This window comes from Chelonia mydas, chromosome 8 (genome assembly GCF_015237465.2).
Source record: "Chelonia mydas isolate rCheMyd1 chromosome 8, rCheMyd1.pri.v2, whole genome shotgun sequence".
NCBI lineage: Eukaryota > Metazoa > Chordata > Testudines > Cheloniidae > Chelonia > Chelonia mydas.
The window spans coordinates 5,980,678-5,996,978 of NC_057854.1; the positions used below are offsets into that span (position 1 = coordinate 5,980,678).

The 16,301-nt window shown below is 46.2% G+C and overlaps 1 protein-coding gene across 1 annotated transcript in view; it reads left to right on the forward strand.

Moving 5' to 3' along the window:
- The window catches only part of GLRA1 (glycine receptor alpha 1), a 77,574-nt gene extending 62,367 nt beyond the window's left edge, over nt 1-15,207 (forward strand). Inside the window, exon 9 of the mRNA XM_007071536.3 lies at nt 1,317-15,207. Within this exon, the coding sequence (XP_007071598.2) occupies nt 1,317-1,607 (291 nt within the window). The 3' untranslated portion in view covers nt 1,608-15,207. The remainder of the gene's footprint in view (nt 1-1,316) is intronic.
- The last annotated feature ends 1,094 nt before the right edge of the window (nt 15,208-16,301 follow it).

Below are 16,301 nucleotides of genomic sequence, written 5' to 3' on the forward strand. Positions count from 1 at the left end.
AACCCAGCAAGGGACGGGGAGTAGGTACATCGTGTCAGTAAGTCAAACAGCTTGCCAGCTTGCTAAGCTTGTCTAGAAAATAAAAGCAAGGCTTTATTTCATTTTTTGCTCAGATGTGCTGACGTGCTCTTGGCTCCACTGCGTGGTTACCCAGCTGTGAGTGTGTAATTCCCCCATGCCGTGCAGCTACATGCCCAAGGTAGGGGCCATCCATAAAAGATACTCTGCAAAGGAGGACTGATGGGGCAGGAATGGGGGACATTTTTAGAAAGATCAGAGAGGAACTGGAATTGGCTGGTGCCACATCAATGCATTTTCATAGATTAAGCCCCTCTAAAGCACTACTGGGAGAAGCTGCATTTCTTCAGAGATTTAGGGCAGAGGTTACATGGACTTGCCAGCTGCCTGTTGGATTCTGAGCATCATTACAGTTCATTAGTAGCATGGTCTAGTGGATAGTACACAGAACCAGGAGTCAAGAGACCTGGATTTCTATTCCTGACTCAGCAACTGATTTGCCGTATTACCCTAGGCAAGTCCCTGCACGTCTCAGTTTCCCCATTTGGGAAATAGGGCCAACACCTTCCTTTGTAAAGCACTTTGCGATGCAGATAAAAGGACTGACACATAAGGACACAGTATTGTTGTTTAGTCGTTGGATTGTACAGCAGACTCTTGAGCGAGCCAGTCGCCTAGCACTAAACATCGGTGCACTACTGAATTTCAAGTGGGATGACTATTTCCTTAAATGGGGAGGAGATGAAACCAGGTTGACATATTTCCCAAGAAAGAGGGGAATCAGGGCCACGATGAGACTTACAGGAACAGATAAAGAAACGAAAGGTGGGCTCATTGCTCATTCCAGAACACCTGCAGAGATCTTTTCATGGACGGCCCTTTACGCTGCCAAGTCCATGTAACTCCATAGGAATTCTCATGTTGCGGCTTTTACTATATGAGTTACATGGAGCCCACTCCTTCTGGGCAAGCTGAAAAAGAAGGTATGAGGGGAGGGAGGCAGAAGCAAAACAGGGGATGTGTGGGGGAAAAACACACAAAAAACCCAATGACTAACCATAAGGAAAGATAAGTCAATCCCACTTTCCAACTCCAGCTGGATCCCCTGATTTGCATCTGTGCATAATACAGATAGCACCCCTCTATAAGGCTGATCTCCTCAGACAAAGGGTTTGTCCAATACGTCAAGGGAGCTGTGTCCACCAATGGAGCTGAAGGTCATCAGTGGAGAGCCTTATAGCAAGGGTGCATTGTCTCCATCTTATTTTAAGTAGAGCCCTATGATGAATCTGTTTCAGGAGGACGAAGCCGGAGAAGGTAGGTTCAACTTCTCCGCCTATGGGATGGGCCCTGCCTGCCTGCAAGCGAAGGACGGCATCTCGGTCAAAGGAGCCAACAACAACAACACGGCCAACACAGCCCCGGCCGCCTGCCGGTCTCCCGACGAGATGCGCAAGCTCTTCATCCAGCGAGCCAAGAAGATTGACAAGATCTCGCGCATCGGCTTCCCCATGGCTTTTCTCATCTTCAACATTTTCTACTGGATTATCTACAAGATCGTCCGCAGGGAGGACGTGCACAACCAGTGAGCAGGGCCGCCCAGAGAGGAGAGCCAAACGGGATGAGAGGGGAGAAAGCAATCCTCTATACACATGTGCAATAGCAGTGCAGCGATGCATGAATTTAAGAATGTGGCAATATCTACTTTAAAATAAATGGGGGGGGGGAGGGACTTTTAAATATACAAACTGAGGATTACCAGGGGCTGGGGAAGGAAGTTTTCCAAAACTTGAATTGGGGGATTGCAGGGGGCTAGGTGTTTTACAGCATAGGAAGGTTCGGATTGCTACAGCGGCAGTCCAAGCAGTGTAATATATTAAATATATATTCATGCTTAATTATAATGCAAAAAAAAAATCCTTTTTTTAGCCTATTAACAGCTTAAATTCTAAAGCCACTGGAATGATTCATGATTCCATGTGCAGAAGATATTACAATTATGCTTAAATTTGACTTTTGCTATATAAAGGCCATACCAGTTTCCAGCCAAGCACGCAAAAAAAAAAAAAAAAAAAACCACATATACACACAAGAGAGTCATTTATGCTTCCCTAGGTTTGGTGTCTTTGTTTTCAAGTTGGGATGGATTGGGGGAACTTTAAGGAAGAGGCTGTGGGTCATTCTTTTGGCCAAGGATTTGAAAATCAAATATTTTGTCTCTCTTAGTTAAAGCAAATATAGTCCCCATCCCCTTTAGAGACTGGCCCAACGAGAAATCTGAAAACACGACGGCATTAGAAAGTGCGAGTACGTGCTGTCCTTTTCAGCAAACCAAAAGAATGACAATCTCAAGAGGCAGCAATTGCCCTTAGCACAAGTAACAAAATTGTTTTAAAACAGCATTTGTGTTTCAACCCTTTTATGCCGCATTTGTTTGGGGAGGGGGGGATGGAGGGTGAATGGGAAAAAACAAAGAGCAATTGTGTTTCAATAGAGCTTTAAAAAAAAAATCCCAGGGTTCTAATGCTGCGCACCTCGCAGTGAGGAAGGGAAGTAGATAGAGAAATAAGAGAAATCGATTTGTACTGGTGCAGGCTGGGGTGGGGGGAGGCGGTAGCTGTACAGAGAGGGCAATCATTATTTTCTGCCATTGCATAGCAGTAACAGTAACGAAACTGGGTCGAGGGCCCAACTATGCTTTTGTAACTTTCGAGTGCTGCGTTCAGCTCTGACGTCCAGGGAAAGAGGAACGAGCCTTCTTTTCCCTCTGTTGTTTGGCGGGAGGATCTGGTCCCAGGGGGGAGCCCAAGGAAGCCAAGCAGATGAGGAGAAGGGAAGGCCATTCATGTTTACATGGGGTGGGAAAGGGGTTTCCAGGAGCCAGGCATCCAAAGAGGGGACAGAAACGCTGGCAAATAGGCAGGGGGGCTGCAAGCTTGTGATGCAAGCGTAATGTCAGTGTTCGGGGTAGGGATGGGGCATTTTATACAGCTCTGTTGCTGGCATCTCAAAGACAGGCTCAGGAGCAGTGCAGATGAGCACAGAGTTGCTGTCCTATCCCCGTCTTTGGGGCCATCTTCGATCCAGTAGCCAGGCTGCCGAGCTGCCATGGCTGTATTTTATTTATTTATTGTTGCGCACTTTAGTGTGTCAGGTGATAAGAGAAGCAGCGAATGGGAAAGAAGAGACAATCAGTTGGCACTGAAGCACCCAGGCTGGGTCTTGATTGCTATGTAGAGACCGGGATGCTGAACTAAGGGAGCCAGATCAGAGGCGCCTCGGGAGGTTTTCAACACCCTTGCTCAGGATTTGCCTTTCAGCAGCTGGAAACAACTGGCCTGGGGCAGGACTGATCCATTTCTATCCATGTAGGAGGCAGGCGTTCGATTTCAGGAGTTGCATCTCTACATGTGATACAAGGCAACACAAAGCAAAACTCCAGCCCTTTTATACAGGTCTACTGGACCGGGGACGGAATAGAGAGCCTCTCGCCTCGGACACCAACTCGGATCTGACCCAGGTCAGTCGCAACCAGCCATCTTATGGGAGAGCGGTGAAAGGGTTCGGTGGGCTAAGTGCAGCTCCCAGTCCACAAGCCCGTGTCACAACGGCCAGCCTTAGAGCAGAGAGGCCAAGGGGGGAGACTGAAGGCCGCTCTAGCACAGGCCAGATGCACCTTGGGAAGGGGAGGGACGAGGATGGGGAAAGCTTGCCCATGGCTGCCCAGGTGCTACCGGTTCTGTGGACAGACATCAGTCTGCAGGGCTGCCAGGCCAGCACCTTTCACCAGCACTAAATGCACTTTATTTAAAAATAGAAGAAAAAAAGGCAAAAAAAAAAAAAAAAGTGGGTCTGTTGCACAGAATAGGGTAAAATGCAGTATTTTCTAAAGTCTTGGCAAGAGGTACCGCTTAGCTTCAGGGGCTCGTTATCACTGCTGGGGTGGGGACAGGGAGTGAAATACCAGCCCCCTCCCTCCACTCAGGCAGCATAAATCTTGTAGGTTGAGGATTTTGTTCTTCTGTCGCTGGGTAACAGAGCGTTCCCAGGAAGGGAGAAGTCACTGGAATACAAAGCAGTCGGGCAGAGCCGATGTTTAATCTGAAGATGACTGAGTCTTGGCTGGGGACCGAGACTGCTGCTGGCTTGAGTTTGCTTGTTGAATTATTGAACCCTCTGCGGCATGAATGGCCTGTTGTGCCAGCTGTGTGCTGGGGGATCGCTCTCAACAGCTTGTCATGACCTGAAGTGAATGAGCAGACTGAGGGAATTTCCTACCTGTCTGACACCAGGGCAGACTCTGCAGCTAACACACCCCATACCCCCACGTGTTCCCTTTGAGGAACACAGGGGAAAGCCCTGCCTGCATTTGTCTGTCTTTGGTCATGTGAAATGGATTCTGGATCCATCCTTGGCACTAACATTTTGGATCCTGACCATTAAATAATGATTTTTCCCTTCCCTTTCCAAATTCTGATTCACACTCCTAGTTTGGGCTAAATTCATCCCAGATGCAACTCCACTGACCAAGGGAACTACAGGAGGGGTCAGCTGTTGCCCCCTAGGGAGAGTTCCCATCTGCAGATTTCTTTCTCCTGAACCACTGTGACAGCTTAGCTCTTATGAGTAGCGGCCATTAGATGATTAACAAACCACACGTCTCAGTATGCAATACTAGGGAATCTGGAGCCTAGTTTGTGACATCTTTTGTTATAACTTTGTTACATCCTACTTTGCTTTTTTCAATTCATCCCATGTACAGGGCACGATGTGGGGTGGGGCGGGGGACTCGGGTCTGACAAGAGCCAGGAAAACATGTTTCTGATTCACTGGATTCTGATCCAGCTTAGAAAGGGGCACTGAGCTCAAACAACCCTGAAACTCTGGGGAAGTTCAGATCCAGATCTGAACCCATGGCCAAATTTGCAGCTCATGTTCATCTGTCATCTCCAGTCCTGTCTAGTCTGGGATGTCGGAAGAGAATAGGAGACATACGTCCTGATCCTGAAACATCCTGAATCCAGGCAGATGGCTGCACCTGCATGGAGCCCCACTGACTTCAACAGGGCTCCATGGGGCCATATCGATCCACTCAGATGGAGCACCTTGTAGGGGCCAAACTGGGAGAGATGGGTGACTAAATTCTGGACCCAATTACTGTGGTGCTAAAGTCAAAGTTTTGCCATTCAGTGTAAACACAATCAGGTCTCTTGTCATTTCCTTACATAGCCAGTTAATATTTATGTGATATCTCAGACTAAGGGCTTGTCTATCTACATGGGAAACTGACCGGCAGAAATACAGCAGCGTAATCTTACCACTGAATACAGTCCTGCTGGTCGCGTTCCACATATAGAAAAGCCCTTAGTTTTTTCTACAGTACTCATCCTTGCAGTAGCGAACCACTGACGACTATGGAAGGTTTCACAGGGTGTTTCTACATACTGTATTTACCCTGTATATACTAAAAGAAACTGCCAGCTCTCCAAAGTACACAGCTTTATTATTGCCAGCAACAATATTTATGAGCAACAACCCACAGGTTTCCCATTTGCGCTGTCGGTCCCTGCCAGCTTCAGAGGGCTGAACTATATCATTACTGTAGCAGGTAACCTTTTATGGAAATTGGGCTCAGCTGGTGTTTTTTTAAGTGCAAATCATAATATAATGTTATGGCAAGAAAAACAAATAGTGACCTGTAGGTACATTTTTCAAATGAGACTTAGGCATCTAAATCTCTTTTGAAAATGGGACTTAGACTGCCAAATCAGGAAGGCACTTCTGAAAATGTTTACCCCTTGTCTCCCGTTGTTTCTTCCGGACACGTGGCTGAAATGGTATAATCACATGATCAGGAATTAATGTTCTCACATGTAAATATGACCATTGAAGGGCAAAAATAATTGTAATATAGACAGTGGTAGTAATATAGATTTTCATTTGTCCTTACTCATGCTTTTTAGGTTGTAATTCACAGTCAGAGTCCCTTTTGGGTCTTAATCCTGCGGTCATGGAAATCGGCGAGAGTTGAGCTGTATCTTAAGGTGCTAAGTAATTCTGTAAAAGTGCTTGATCCTGCCAGGTGCTGAGCATTCTGACCTCAGATCCAGCAAAGGCCACGTGCTGAACTTTAAGCCTGTGAGCAGATCCACGGATCTCGAGGGAAGCACTCATGTGCTTTAAGTTAAGCATGTGTTTGAAAGCTTTGCTGAACCGGGGCCAGCATGTTCAGCTCCCTGCAGGATTGAAGCCTGAGACCACTGAAAACTTTGAAAGTTCTTCTGCCAACAGGAAATAAGTGATTTACGTTTCCAACATTTTTTCCCTCCACATGGTGCTGCTTGAGCCTTGTCAATTTCAAGGCAGAGCCAGGCTGGTTCAAATTAGCATGGTCATTGTGTCTTATTTACAGTCCCAGGGACCCTGCAGGTTCTTAAAGTTGGTGGTAAAGTTTCCATGCATTTCACAATTATTATTTCACAGTCCTGCTCCCATTTCAGTCCATTGTAAAACACCCACGCAGCTGAATGGGAGAAGGATTCGGCTCTCATCCCGTACAGGAAGCATTTAGCAGTCTCTTGTTCCCATGAGGAAGCTTTCCAAGCTGTGCTTGCTGGTGGAAAGAAGCTCTAACGCTGCTCCTCTTTCTGAATCGATTTCTACCTTTTTTTTTTTTAATAGAGGCACTTCATTAGTTAAAGAGATAATTAAGGTACTTGATCATTCTTGAGGGCATTAAGATTAGCACCAAAGAGGAAATTAGCATGCAATAATTTTAGGATCATTAAGGTTTCCTCTGATACCAGCCAGGGCCACTACCCATCTCTCTTTCCCTCCCCTTTCTCCCACTGATGATCAGTACCACCTTCATTGCTTAGGGTTATGCATCTCATTTTCTCAAACTAATCTATACCTGAAGGCTGTTACTTATTCCTGGGGGTCTGCAAAGTGACTTTGGTTCCTCTGTTTCACTGCTACAATTTTTCCATGTTCTATTTCCCTCACCCTTCCTCCGATTTGAAATAGAACGCTAGATCCCAAAGTCAGCATAAAGACAAAGCAAAGCCAAAAAAAAAAAAAACCCCAAATTACATTGCTTGTAAGAAAAAAATCAACCTCTGATGGAAATTATATTCTGCAGAATCCCATTAAACAGCTTCAAACCAGCCTCAGATAACTAATGTGGGAATGAAAAGCACTTGCTTAGTTCATATTCAGAGAATAATGGCCTTTTTTTTCAGAGTGCCCTTTTCATGGCATGGCTTTTATTGGCCCTTCTCTCTTCTCACAGAACTGTTTTAGTGCGTGTCTGTAAATCACAGGGCTCGAGCTTTACATTTTAGAATGCAATTAAACAAGACAGTCAGTGGAGAAAAGAGAGAACATCAGCACAGGATCCCTCCTCCCCTGCTCAATCGCTGTTTGTGCCATGGGCTACATTCAAACTTACGGTTACCTTTTAGGAATCATCCCCTCTCCCTCTCCCCCACACCTGCCTCAGACCCTAGATGCACAAAGGGTCAGGACCAATCTCTCACTAGCAAAACAGATCTTTCTCTCTCTCACCCGAACCCACCCCCAACACTGTCCTTGCCAGAGGTGAATGGCTGCAGACAGAGCCCTCTGAGATGACCCCTTTCATGAGGGCCCAAACCCTACACAATGCCTCATTAGGGCCCTCCCAGCTCCTAGGAGCCCAGGGCATCAGTATACGATCCAAACTCAGATTTCTCTACCAGCCAACCCACTGACTGTCCAGCTATCAAGTAATTCAACACTGCATAGACCCATCGGCTCACTTCAGAAGACAGTCGCCCCACAACAGAGGCAGCTGGGGGATTGCCCAGCACAGGAACATGAGAGATTATAAGATGCCTTCTTTCCCCAGCATGAGCCATGCAGAGCTATCGATTTAAGGAAACAGCTCTTCCAGCTGGAGGATCAGTGTCCGGGCAGGGCAGAAGGGGTGCAGTCCCTTTTCATTAAGGAGCATTGTGGAAGTTAAGGAGAGTGACTGAGTCCCACCTAAATGTTTGACCTCCAGCTGCCAGTGTCTCGGGATGTGCCCTCACTAACCCTGCAGGGTCACACTGCAGCTTGGCCTGAGTGCCTCACCTGGAAGAAAGATGCACACACACTAGCATAATATCTTTGCACAGCAGTCTCAATTAAGGCCACTCCTACCCCACAAGGAAGATCCCACTGCCAGGGTATCACTCCACTTTGCCAATGTGCAAATGCCCAGCAATCTTCTCCATTCCCCTACCCTCCAGCAGAGACAAACCAGTTCACCCACCTCCCCCGGCAGAGCTCTTGGAGGATGGCTCCTCTCCCAGTTAGAAAATACCTTTGCATCAGTGAATGTGCAGATGAATTTCTTTTCTCCTGCTGATATTTCTCACTCTCTTTTAGTGGCGTGAAAAGCAAGGGCCCTGGGAGAAGGGGCAAGAATAAGAAAGGGGAAAAATAGTAGCAGCTAAAGGGGACTTACCAGCATCTAGAAGAGCAGCAGCTAGCAAAAGCACAATGTGAAAATGATCCCATTAGGCCTGCAGCTGCTGGATTCTGCCCAATTTAAAAGGCCAGCCCCAGAAAGGCATGCTGGGTAAAAAGCTCCTACAAGCAGGTAGCCCTGCGGTGCGTAAAGTTAGCCTGTATCAGGTATAGCTATAAAGGAAGCACTGCTCGCAAAAAGCCTATCTAGGAATGACTTGTGGGACATGGGAGTATGGTGAGGAGAGCTCCTTCCCTCACTAGAGCGACTGAACTCACCATGGTTTGTGCTCCAGTGCTGGAGAGCCAGTGGGTTGTGGCGGTTCAGAAGTGACCCTGTGTCATGTTAAATCAAAGCCCAGTATCAAATTCCGGCTCAGGTGGAACCTTGCCCGCTGTGAGAAAGGTAGGGCCCAGCTTATCCCTGGTGTGACCCCATTGCCTTCAGCGTGTGGCTGAATGTAGCCTTGTCCCTTCTGTTGTTTCACACTGACTGATCAGGAGCCATTGGTTGATACCACCATCGTGTTTCACCTACAGAATACCTGCCAAGTGGCATCTAAATAGATAGGATTGCTGGAGCCTGGTGCAAGACTGAGGAACGCTTCCCCTCTAATTTGTTGGCTAAACTTTTCTTCCTGAATTTTTGTTGCTATGTTGGCTTCAATTTAAGAGTGTGCTGGGCTGGAGGAGACACTTCTGTGTCCAAGCACCCCTTCACACACACGCAGAATATTACTGTGTGCCTCCACGGTCATCATGTTTTACAGAGCAAACCAATGTCCCAATCCTGCCGGAGGGAAGTGCTCCTCCTGCAACGTTATGAGTGCCCTCACCTCACGGAGAGTTGAGAGCACCCAGGACTTTGCAAGATCAAGAAGAAGATGACACAAAAGGACAGAGGTCCCTTGATGTCACCCCTTCTCACTCATCATGAACTCCGATAGTAGGGAATAGAATATGGCCTTCCGAGTCTTTCACGTGATCCCTCCTCACCACTCTCCAGGACATAAAAAAATCAATGCCTTACTGGGAACTTTCTCTTCTATCCCAAACTTGTCATCAGCTCATCTGAGCAAGAAACATGGTTAAGCAACTAATGTCATGTGTACAGTACAATCCCAAAGACACATGCGTTTTGATAAAAGGTGTTGTAACATCACTACTGGATCTGATAGGCACTCCATCCTGTGGGGCGAATCTAACCAAGTCAGGCATCTTCATTAGCTAGGAATGTCCCAGCAATTCCATTTTAAATTTAATGAACCACTTCCTTTCTTTGATTGGGCACAAAGATTTGTTACCACTCTCTTTGGAACATCCTTTCCTCCCCCCCGCCCCCAGCACACACAGACACTCTTTCAGTTTGAATTGTGACTTCTGGAACAAGGTGCTGAGGTTTGATTTTCCACTAGGGTTTTGTCTTCACTGCAAAGCATGGTGTGTTTTCACATTGAGTTGGCTTTCTGGCAGTAAAATCTAACTAGCGACAAAGCATTTGAGTTTTTATCTCAATGTATCTAGTCAAGATAAAGCCCCGGTGGGAAGTATAGTGTTGACCTCAACTAGCTACATCAAGGTTAAAAATGACCTGTGCCTTATCACCCCTAGGGTTTTACATCAGTATAGCTAGCTCAAGGTAAAACCCCGTCTTTTGCTGCCGTGAAGACACAACATAAATCTGGGCTTTTTCTTCCATACACTCTTTGCCCTGCAATTAAAATTTGATTTCAGGGCAAGGATTGTCTTTGGGTTTGGAATGAGGGCCTGATAGTTTGGTTTAATTATTATTAGTATTTATTATTTGCTGATACTAGAAGCGTAAGTTAAAAGGATGAGACCTGGAAACTTGGTTATTTTCAAGAACTCCCTGCTCTCACCCCTGTACCTTCATTACAGCATTGTACCAATGTGGAAATAATTCCATTTTGATGCCAACTGTTGGCTATTGTAATGTGGATCCATCAGGGGAATAAATCTGAATGAGGCTCATGCCATAGAGAGAGAGAGGATTGCAGCCGATAGGGTAGGGAGTTGCCCTTTCCCCTGGTGAATGAGGAGGTGTAACACAACTGTAAGCATCCTAGATGATGATGAGAAGGGGGAATGCATTAACAACTGAGAAACCGGAGAGACTCTTCTTCATTCCATGTTCTGTTATTTGTCTTCCATGGGCATTTAAAGCACTCGAACTGGCCACTGACCGATCAAAAGGTGGAAATGTCATGTTCTGATTAACAGGCAGGGTGCAGGCAGTAGCTTGTATATGCTACTCTGTTTTATATCATTCATATGTCCAGGCTTCTGCCAGTCTGAGGATCGAACCTGGTCATCATGTACTTTACCTCCAGGGTTCTAGGGGCAGACTGCATTGGGATCCTGGGCCACACCGCTCCCGTCTGCAATTTACTAGTCCTATTCTGCCCCGGCGTTTATGGTGTTTGGGTGGTTACTTAGGTGGGTCTAGTCCATAAGGTGGTGGAGATGAGGAGGGGAGATGTCCTAGGTGTAACATTGCACAGTAGCGGCAGCAGTTAGAGTGCTGGTATAACGTTCCTCGGGTCAAACTCAGTCCAGGCGTAACTTGATAGACAGGAGGTTATTGCTAGCTCCTTTGGGCAGGAATTACCTAACCACCTTCTTGGCACTTAACAAATAATGAATACGCCAGGGCTGAACTTTGCCCGCGGTCTGTAAAACTTCCTGGTGCTGTCTGCTCGCCTCCTGCTAGGGAGATGCCGGCTACAAAGAGCACAATTCCCTCCGGACCTAGTCCAGCTGGGCTCTAAATCCTACCAACAACTGTGGTGGGGAAGGACAGGACGGTGCTTATTCATTTCCTGAGAGGTCAGGGTCTGCTGGCATTTCCATTGTAAAACCTGCACCAGGGGATTTATAACACAACCCTGAAAAAGCCACTTCGGGCTGAAAATTTGCCATTTCATTTTTAGCTACACTCTCAGTGTATGTGCTCCACTGTATATTTTATACACATGCACTCACGTTCGCATCTTCAGATTTCAAGAGGGACTTTTTTTATTTACATTTTAATGAAATTTGGCAGGACATTGGTCTGTGGTCTTGACTTGGTCCTTTCCATAAACTCAGAAAACCACCAAACAACTCTTAGGGGGTGGGCTTTTGCCATGACTAGAAATAGTGCTCATGCATTTCTCCTACGCTTGTTTCTTACCTGCACACTCGTTGCGTGTGGGTCGGGACATGACAACTATCATCTATGTGGAGTCTGTGGGTTGTGAACAGGGATCAAATAGCTCTGAGGGTCATCCGTTAACATGAGGTGAAAGGAGATATGTGCTACATGAGGCTCTGAAAATATGTAAGTGAAGGATCTGGACCATGAATAGACTCTAGGATGTTAAGGCTGACAATCTAACTTCACATTGAATCCCCCCTCTCAACTCACCGTGTTGTATCTAGGCATTTAAACTCCAGTCGCTTTTAGTTAAGGAAGATTTTAGGCTAGAGTTATTTCTGGAGCTGGGGGGACATAATGGTACATTGCTCAGGCATCATAGGGTAAGTTAAAAACAAAACTTTGGCCTTTACTCTGGAGCATCGTGGTCTTGGTGGGGGCCTTTTTGTGGTTTCAGTGAAGTTTCATTATGGTTTCTTGACACCTCCCGTGTGAATCATTGCAATTGACTTGCAGTGTATCTGGGAAACTGTCATGAGAACCTGATACACTTGTTTATATGCAGTCTGTGTCTTCCCCCACACCGTTCTCCTGTCTTTTATTTGCTAGTCACCTTCTGCCCGTGCATGGGGGCTTATGCATTACATTACACTATAGCTGGCAAAGAACTCTGCTCTTTGATAGGATGTTTAATGGGTTACCCCACTGTAAAAACCTGGTTGTCACTAAGGTTTTGTTGGCATGCATGGTGAAAGTGAGCTAAACTGATATAAACCGGGATTAAACTAAATCAGTGCATTTTCTGTACATATAGAAAGCCATAAAAGTATGTCTTCACTGCAGAGTACCCGAGTTATCTTAGCCTGGTTATGAGCAACTGCACTGCAAAGCCATACTCCAGTGATGGGGCCCACACTGGTGCTGCACTCACCTGCATCGCTAGGACTTCTAGGGACCCAGCCCACGATTGTTTGGGCTGCAGTAAAATGAGCCTTTCTAGGGTTAGAATCATAGAATCATAGAATAACAGAGTTGGAAGGGACCTCTGGAGGCCATCTAGTCCAACCCCCTGCCCAGGGAGGGACCAATCCCAACTAAATCTCGCTCAGTGAATTGTGGGAGAACTTAGCTGTCCTGTGCATGTGGGGGGAAATGTGGGAAGACACTGGAGGACTTTCAGCCCTTGAGTGGCTTAGCCTGCAATCTTACTGCAAAGTGGGTGAGTTACCAGCCTGAGTGAAAGCAGATCTCAGACTTTAGCCACCAGCCCCAGATGAGCCAGCTAGGTGGGGCTGAAAACAAATTTCCCCCCAGACTTCTCATTCCTGAGTCATTGTTAATGTAGCCATGACTCATGAAATTGGCCTCAGCAAGGAACTGAGTAAAGGAGGCCTTTCCAGCTCTGGAATAGCTCTTTACTCCCCATTCCCTGGCTCCTTAACTCCCAATGAGCCAAATGCTACCCTGGTTTAAGCGCGCATGACCTGTTTAAACCAGAGCTGAGTTTGGCCTATTGCCTTCAAGGAGGACTTTTAAGAACATAAGAATGGCCATACTGGGTCAGACCAAAGATCCATCTAGCCCAGTGTCCTGTCTTCTGACAGTGGCCAGTGCCAGGTACCCCAGAGGGAATGAACAGAGCAGGTAATCGTCAAGTGATCGCCCATTCTCAGCTTTTGATAGAGAAACCACAAAAGAAGGACTTTGAAATTTGGTGCCCTCCTTTGTAGACATGCAGGTCTGCATTATTTCCTTTTTTGGCTCCCGAGATTCCCAATTAATTGTCTGGGTTTGAATCTGAAGAGGTTGCATTGTTCAGATACAGGGATGACATAGGTGGTTAGCAGGACACAATGTGGGGCTTAATGAGGACACCATCCAGGTTGACAAGCTCCTAAATTACCCTATATTCGAAAAATTATTTGAAACAAATGGTCACCTCCTACTGAAACATTCATGGCCCTCGGCCCCAGCGGGTCTGTCTTGCTTTTAAAAACTGCCAACACTGATCCAGGCCCTTGAAGTTGTTGGGACAATTGGAAGACATGACTGTCTCCTGGCTTTCTCCCATTGAGACCCAGCAGGATATCTGCACTATCCAAATCCTCACACAGTAAATCTCAGCTCCCCTGTGGTTGAATTGAAGGCAGGTTAATTTGGGGGCCTGTCAGGTTTGGAAGTGTCCTCAGACTTATGGTGCTCAGTAAGCACTTGAATGGCAGGGATGTAGTAGGGATGAGCCATCACCTAAGTCTTATCTGCAGTGCCGGACTGCTGCTCACTGTAGCCTCTGGCAGTCTCATTGTACATTAACACTGCATTCTCTGCTGCTTACGCAGTCAGACATGAGAGGCAGGCCCATTCTGGGAATCTGGAGCAGATCATAAACGTTGGCATAAGGCACAAAGCTGAAGGGTAAGTAGCTTTATCCACCTGAGAGGTGCACAGATTACCCTGAAATGCACAGCCCGGAGCATCTCATTCCTACTGTGAAACGGAATTCATATGTGAAAAACAGAGACAGACCGCGGGCAGTTCCTGGGCCTGGTTATGACATTACTGACAGCTCCCACGCTGGCCAGAACTCTCCACCTCTTTCATGAACTAACCGAGCCATTGGGAAAAATGTAACTTTGCACGTGGGTTTGAAAGGCAGCAAGACCAAGGCAAAGCGAGAGATCTTGAAAAGCTGAAGCAATGTGGGTGGGAAAATACCATCAGCCTCTTGCAAGCGATTTTGGGCAGGCTAGAGGAAGAACGGTCTCTCTCCCCACCTCTGGGAAAATCGGGCAGCCACCAACTGCTCTCCTTAGTGCTGGAAAGGAAGTTCAGGTCTGCTATTGAACCTGCTGCAACAGAACTTAGCAACGCCCACGCGCCTGTAGCTCCTTCCTCCACTGAAACCGTTCTCTCAGGTGTAGCACGATCACTGGCTCCGGGGCAATCCAATGCCCCGAAGTGGGAAGTCAGGCAGGAAACAAGCAGGAGCAGAAACTAGTTTTCCTGCTGCTGTCATCAAGAACAAAACCAGGACCAGAGAAATACTGTAAGAGGTATTGACTCTCACTGACAGGGGCTGCGTTTTCCAAGAAGTGCAAACTGGTCTAGACAGAAAAAAACATGCTTGCATACGTTTCTCTTCTCCCCTGCCCCTCTTAAAAAAAAAAAAAAAGAAAAAAAAAGTGACCTCCCTGTCTTTTCTATGTGAAATGTATTTGTCTATATCGATACAATTGGTCTGGCCTTATTGCTCCATTTAAGGACGTGTTTTGCTATAAGGGGCACAGAGTGCAAAGCAACTGCTTCCTTAAGAGTAACATTTTTACGTCATGGTAAACAAACCTATAACTTATACAAGTACAATTTGCATGAGCAATGGCAGATTACTTTTTTGGCTTGTAAAAACAAAATTTAAAAAAAGTTCTATTCCAGCCGTTTGAAGATGGACTGTAAGATTTCTGTTGTAAGTGTATATAAAAATATATATATTTATTGAACCATACATTCATGCCGATTCCAATTAAAAACAAAATAAAAGTTTTCTGAAATTTGCTTTCGGTGGATTTTTAGTACCCGAGATGTCATTTTAAAGCCAGTGCTAATGGCTGCGAGATGCTGCGCTCCTTTAGTATTTCATGGACATTTAAGAAGTAGGATCATTTTATTGTGTACTCGAGGTTTGAGTGTGTGTGTGGGGGGAAATCTTCTCATACTGCTTCCCTTTGAGCCCTCATCTACACTGCAGTTCCTAACAACAATGGTACGCCTAGCGTTTGCCCTTGCAGTACAGATAGAATCAAACTATCCAGATCCCCAAACCTTGTTTGCTGCTTTGGACATTAGTAGGGCTCTAGCAGTTCAGGAATAGTTTGTGATGGGATGGTAGATGGGATGGGATCAGAGTTACCCAGGGAAGAATTTTCTGTAGTATCTGGCTGGTGAATCTTGCCCATATGCTCAGGGTTTAGCTGATCGCCATATTTGGGGTCGGGAAGGAATTTTCCTCCAGGGCAGATTGGAAGAGGCCCTGGAGGTTTTTCGCCTTCCTCCATAGCATGGGGCACGGGTCACTTGCTGGAGGATTCTCTGCTCCTTGAAGTCTTTAAACCACAATTTGAGGACTTCAATAGCACAGACATAGGTGAGAGGTCTTTCGCAGGAGTGGGTGGGTGAGATTCTGTGGCCTGCGTTGTGCAGGAGGTCAGACTAGATGATCATAATGGTCCCTTCTGACCTAAATATCTATGAATCTCTCTGTTTTACACCACACAAACTGACTCTAGCAGGATTTAGGACGAGGTGTTATTAGGGCACCTACTAAAAGGAGTAACTTTTTACACTGTTGAACACAGGTGAGTGTGCCCTGTACTGTTAAGTGTCAAAATGGCTTTGCTTTTGCAACCAGTGTCAACTGGTGTCCAGACAGCAGGTTGGGCACATTTTTCTTGCCTTTAGAATAGGTTAGAGCCTGAAAACAGCACTTTAGAGATGATTTACTAGGAAATATGTTATTTCTTTCATATTGCTCAACTCCGTAAGTTCTCACGGGAGTTGAAGTATGGTTCTTGGCACTGCAGTATGTTACCTACTTGTTCTAGGGAACTGTGTTTCTGCATGGACACTATACTCCACC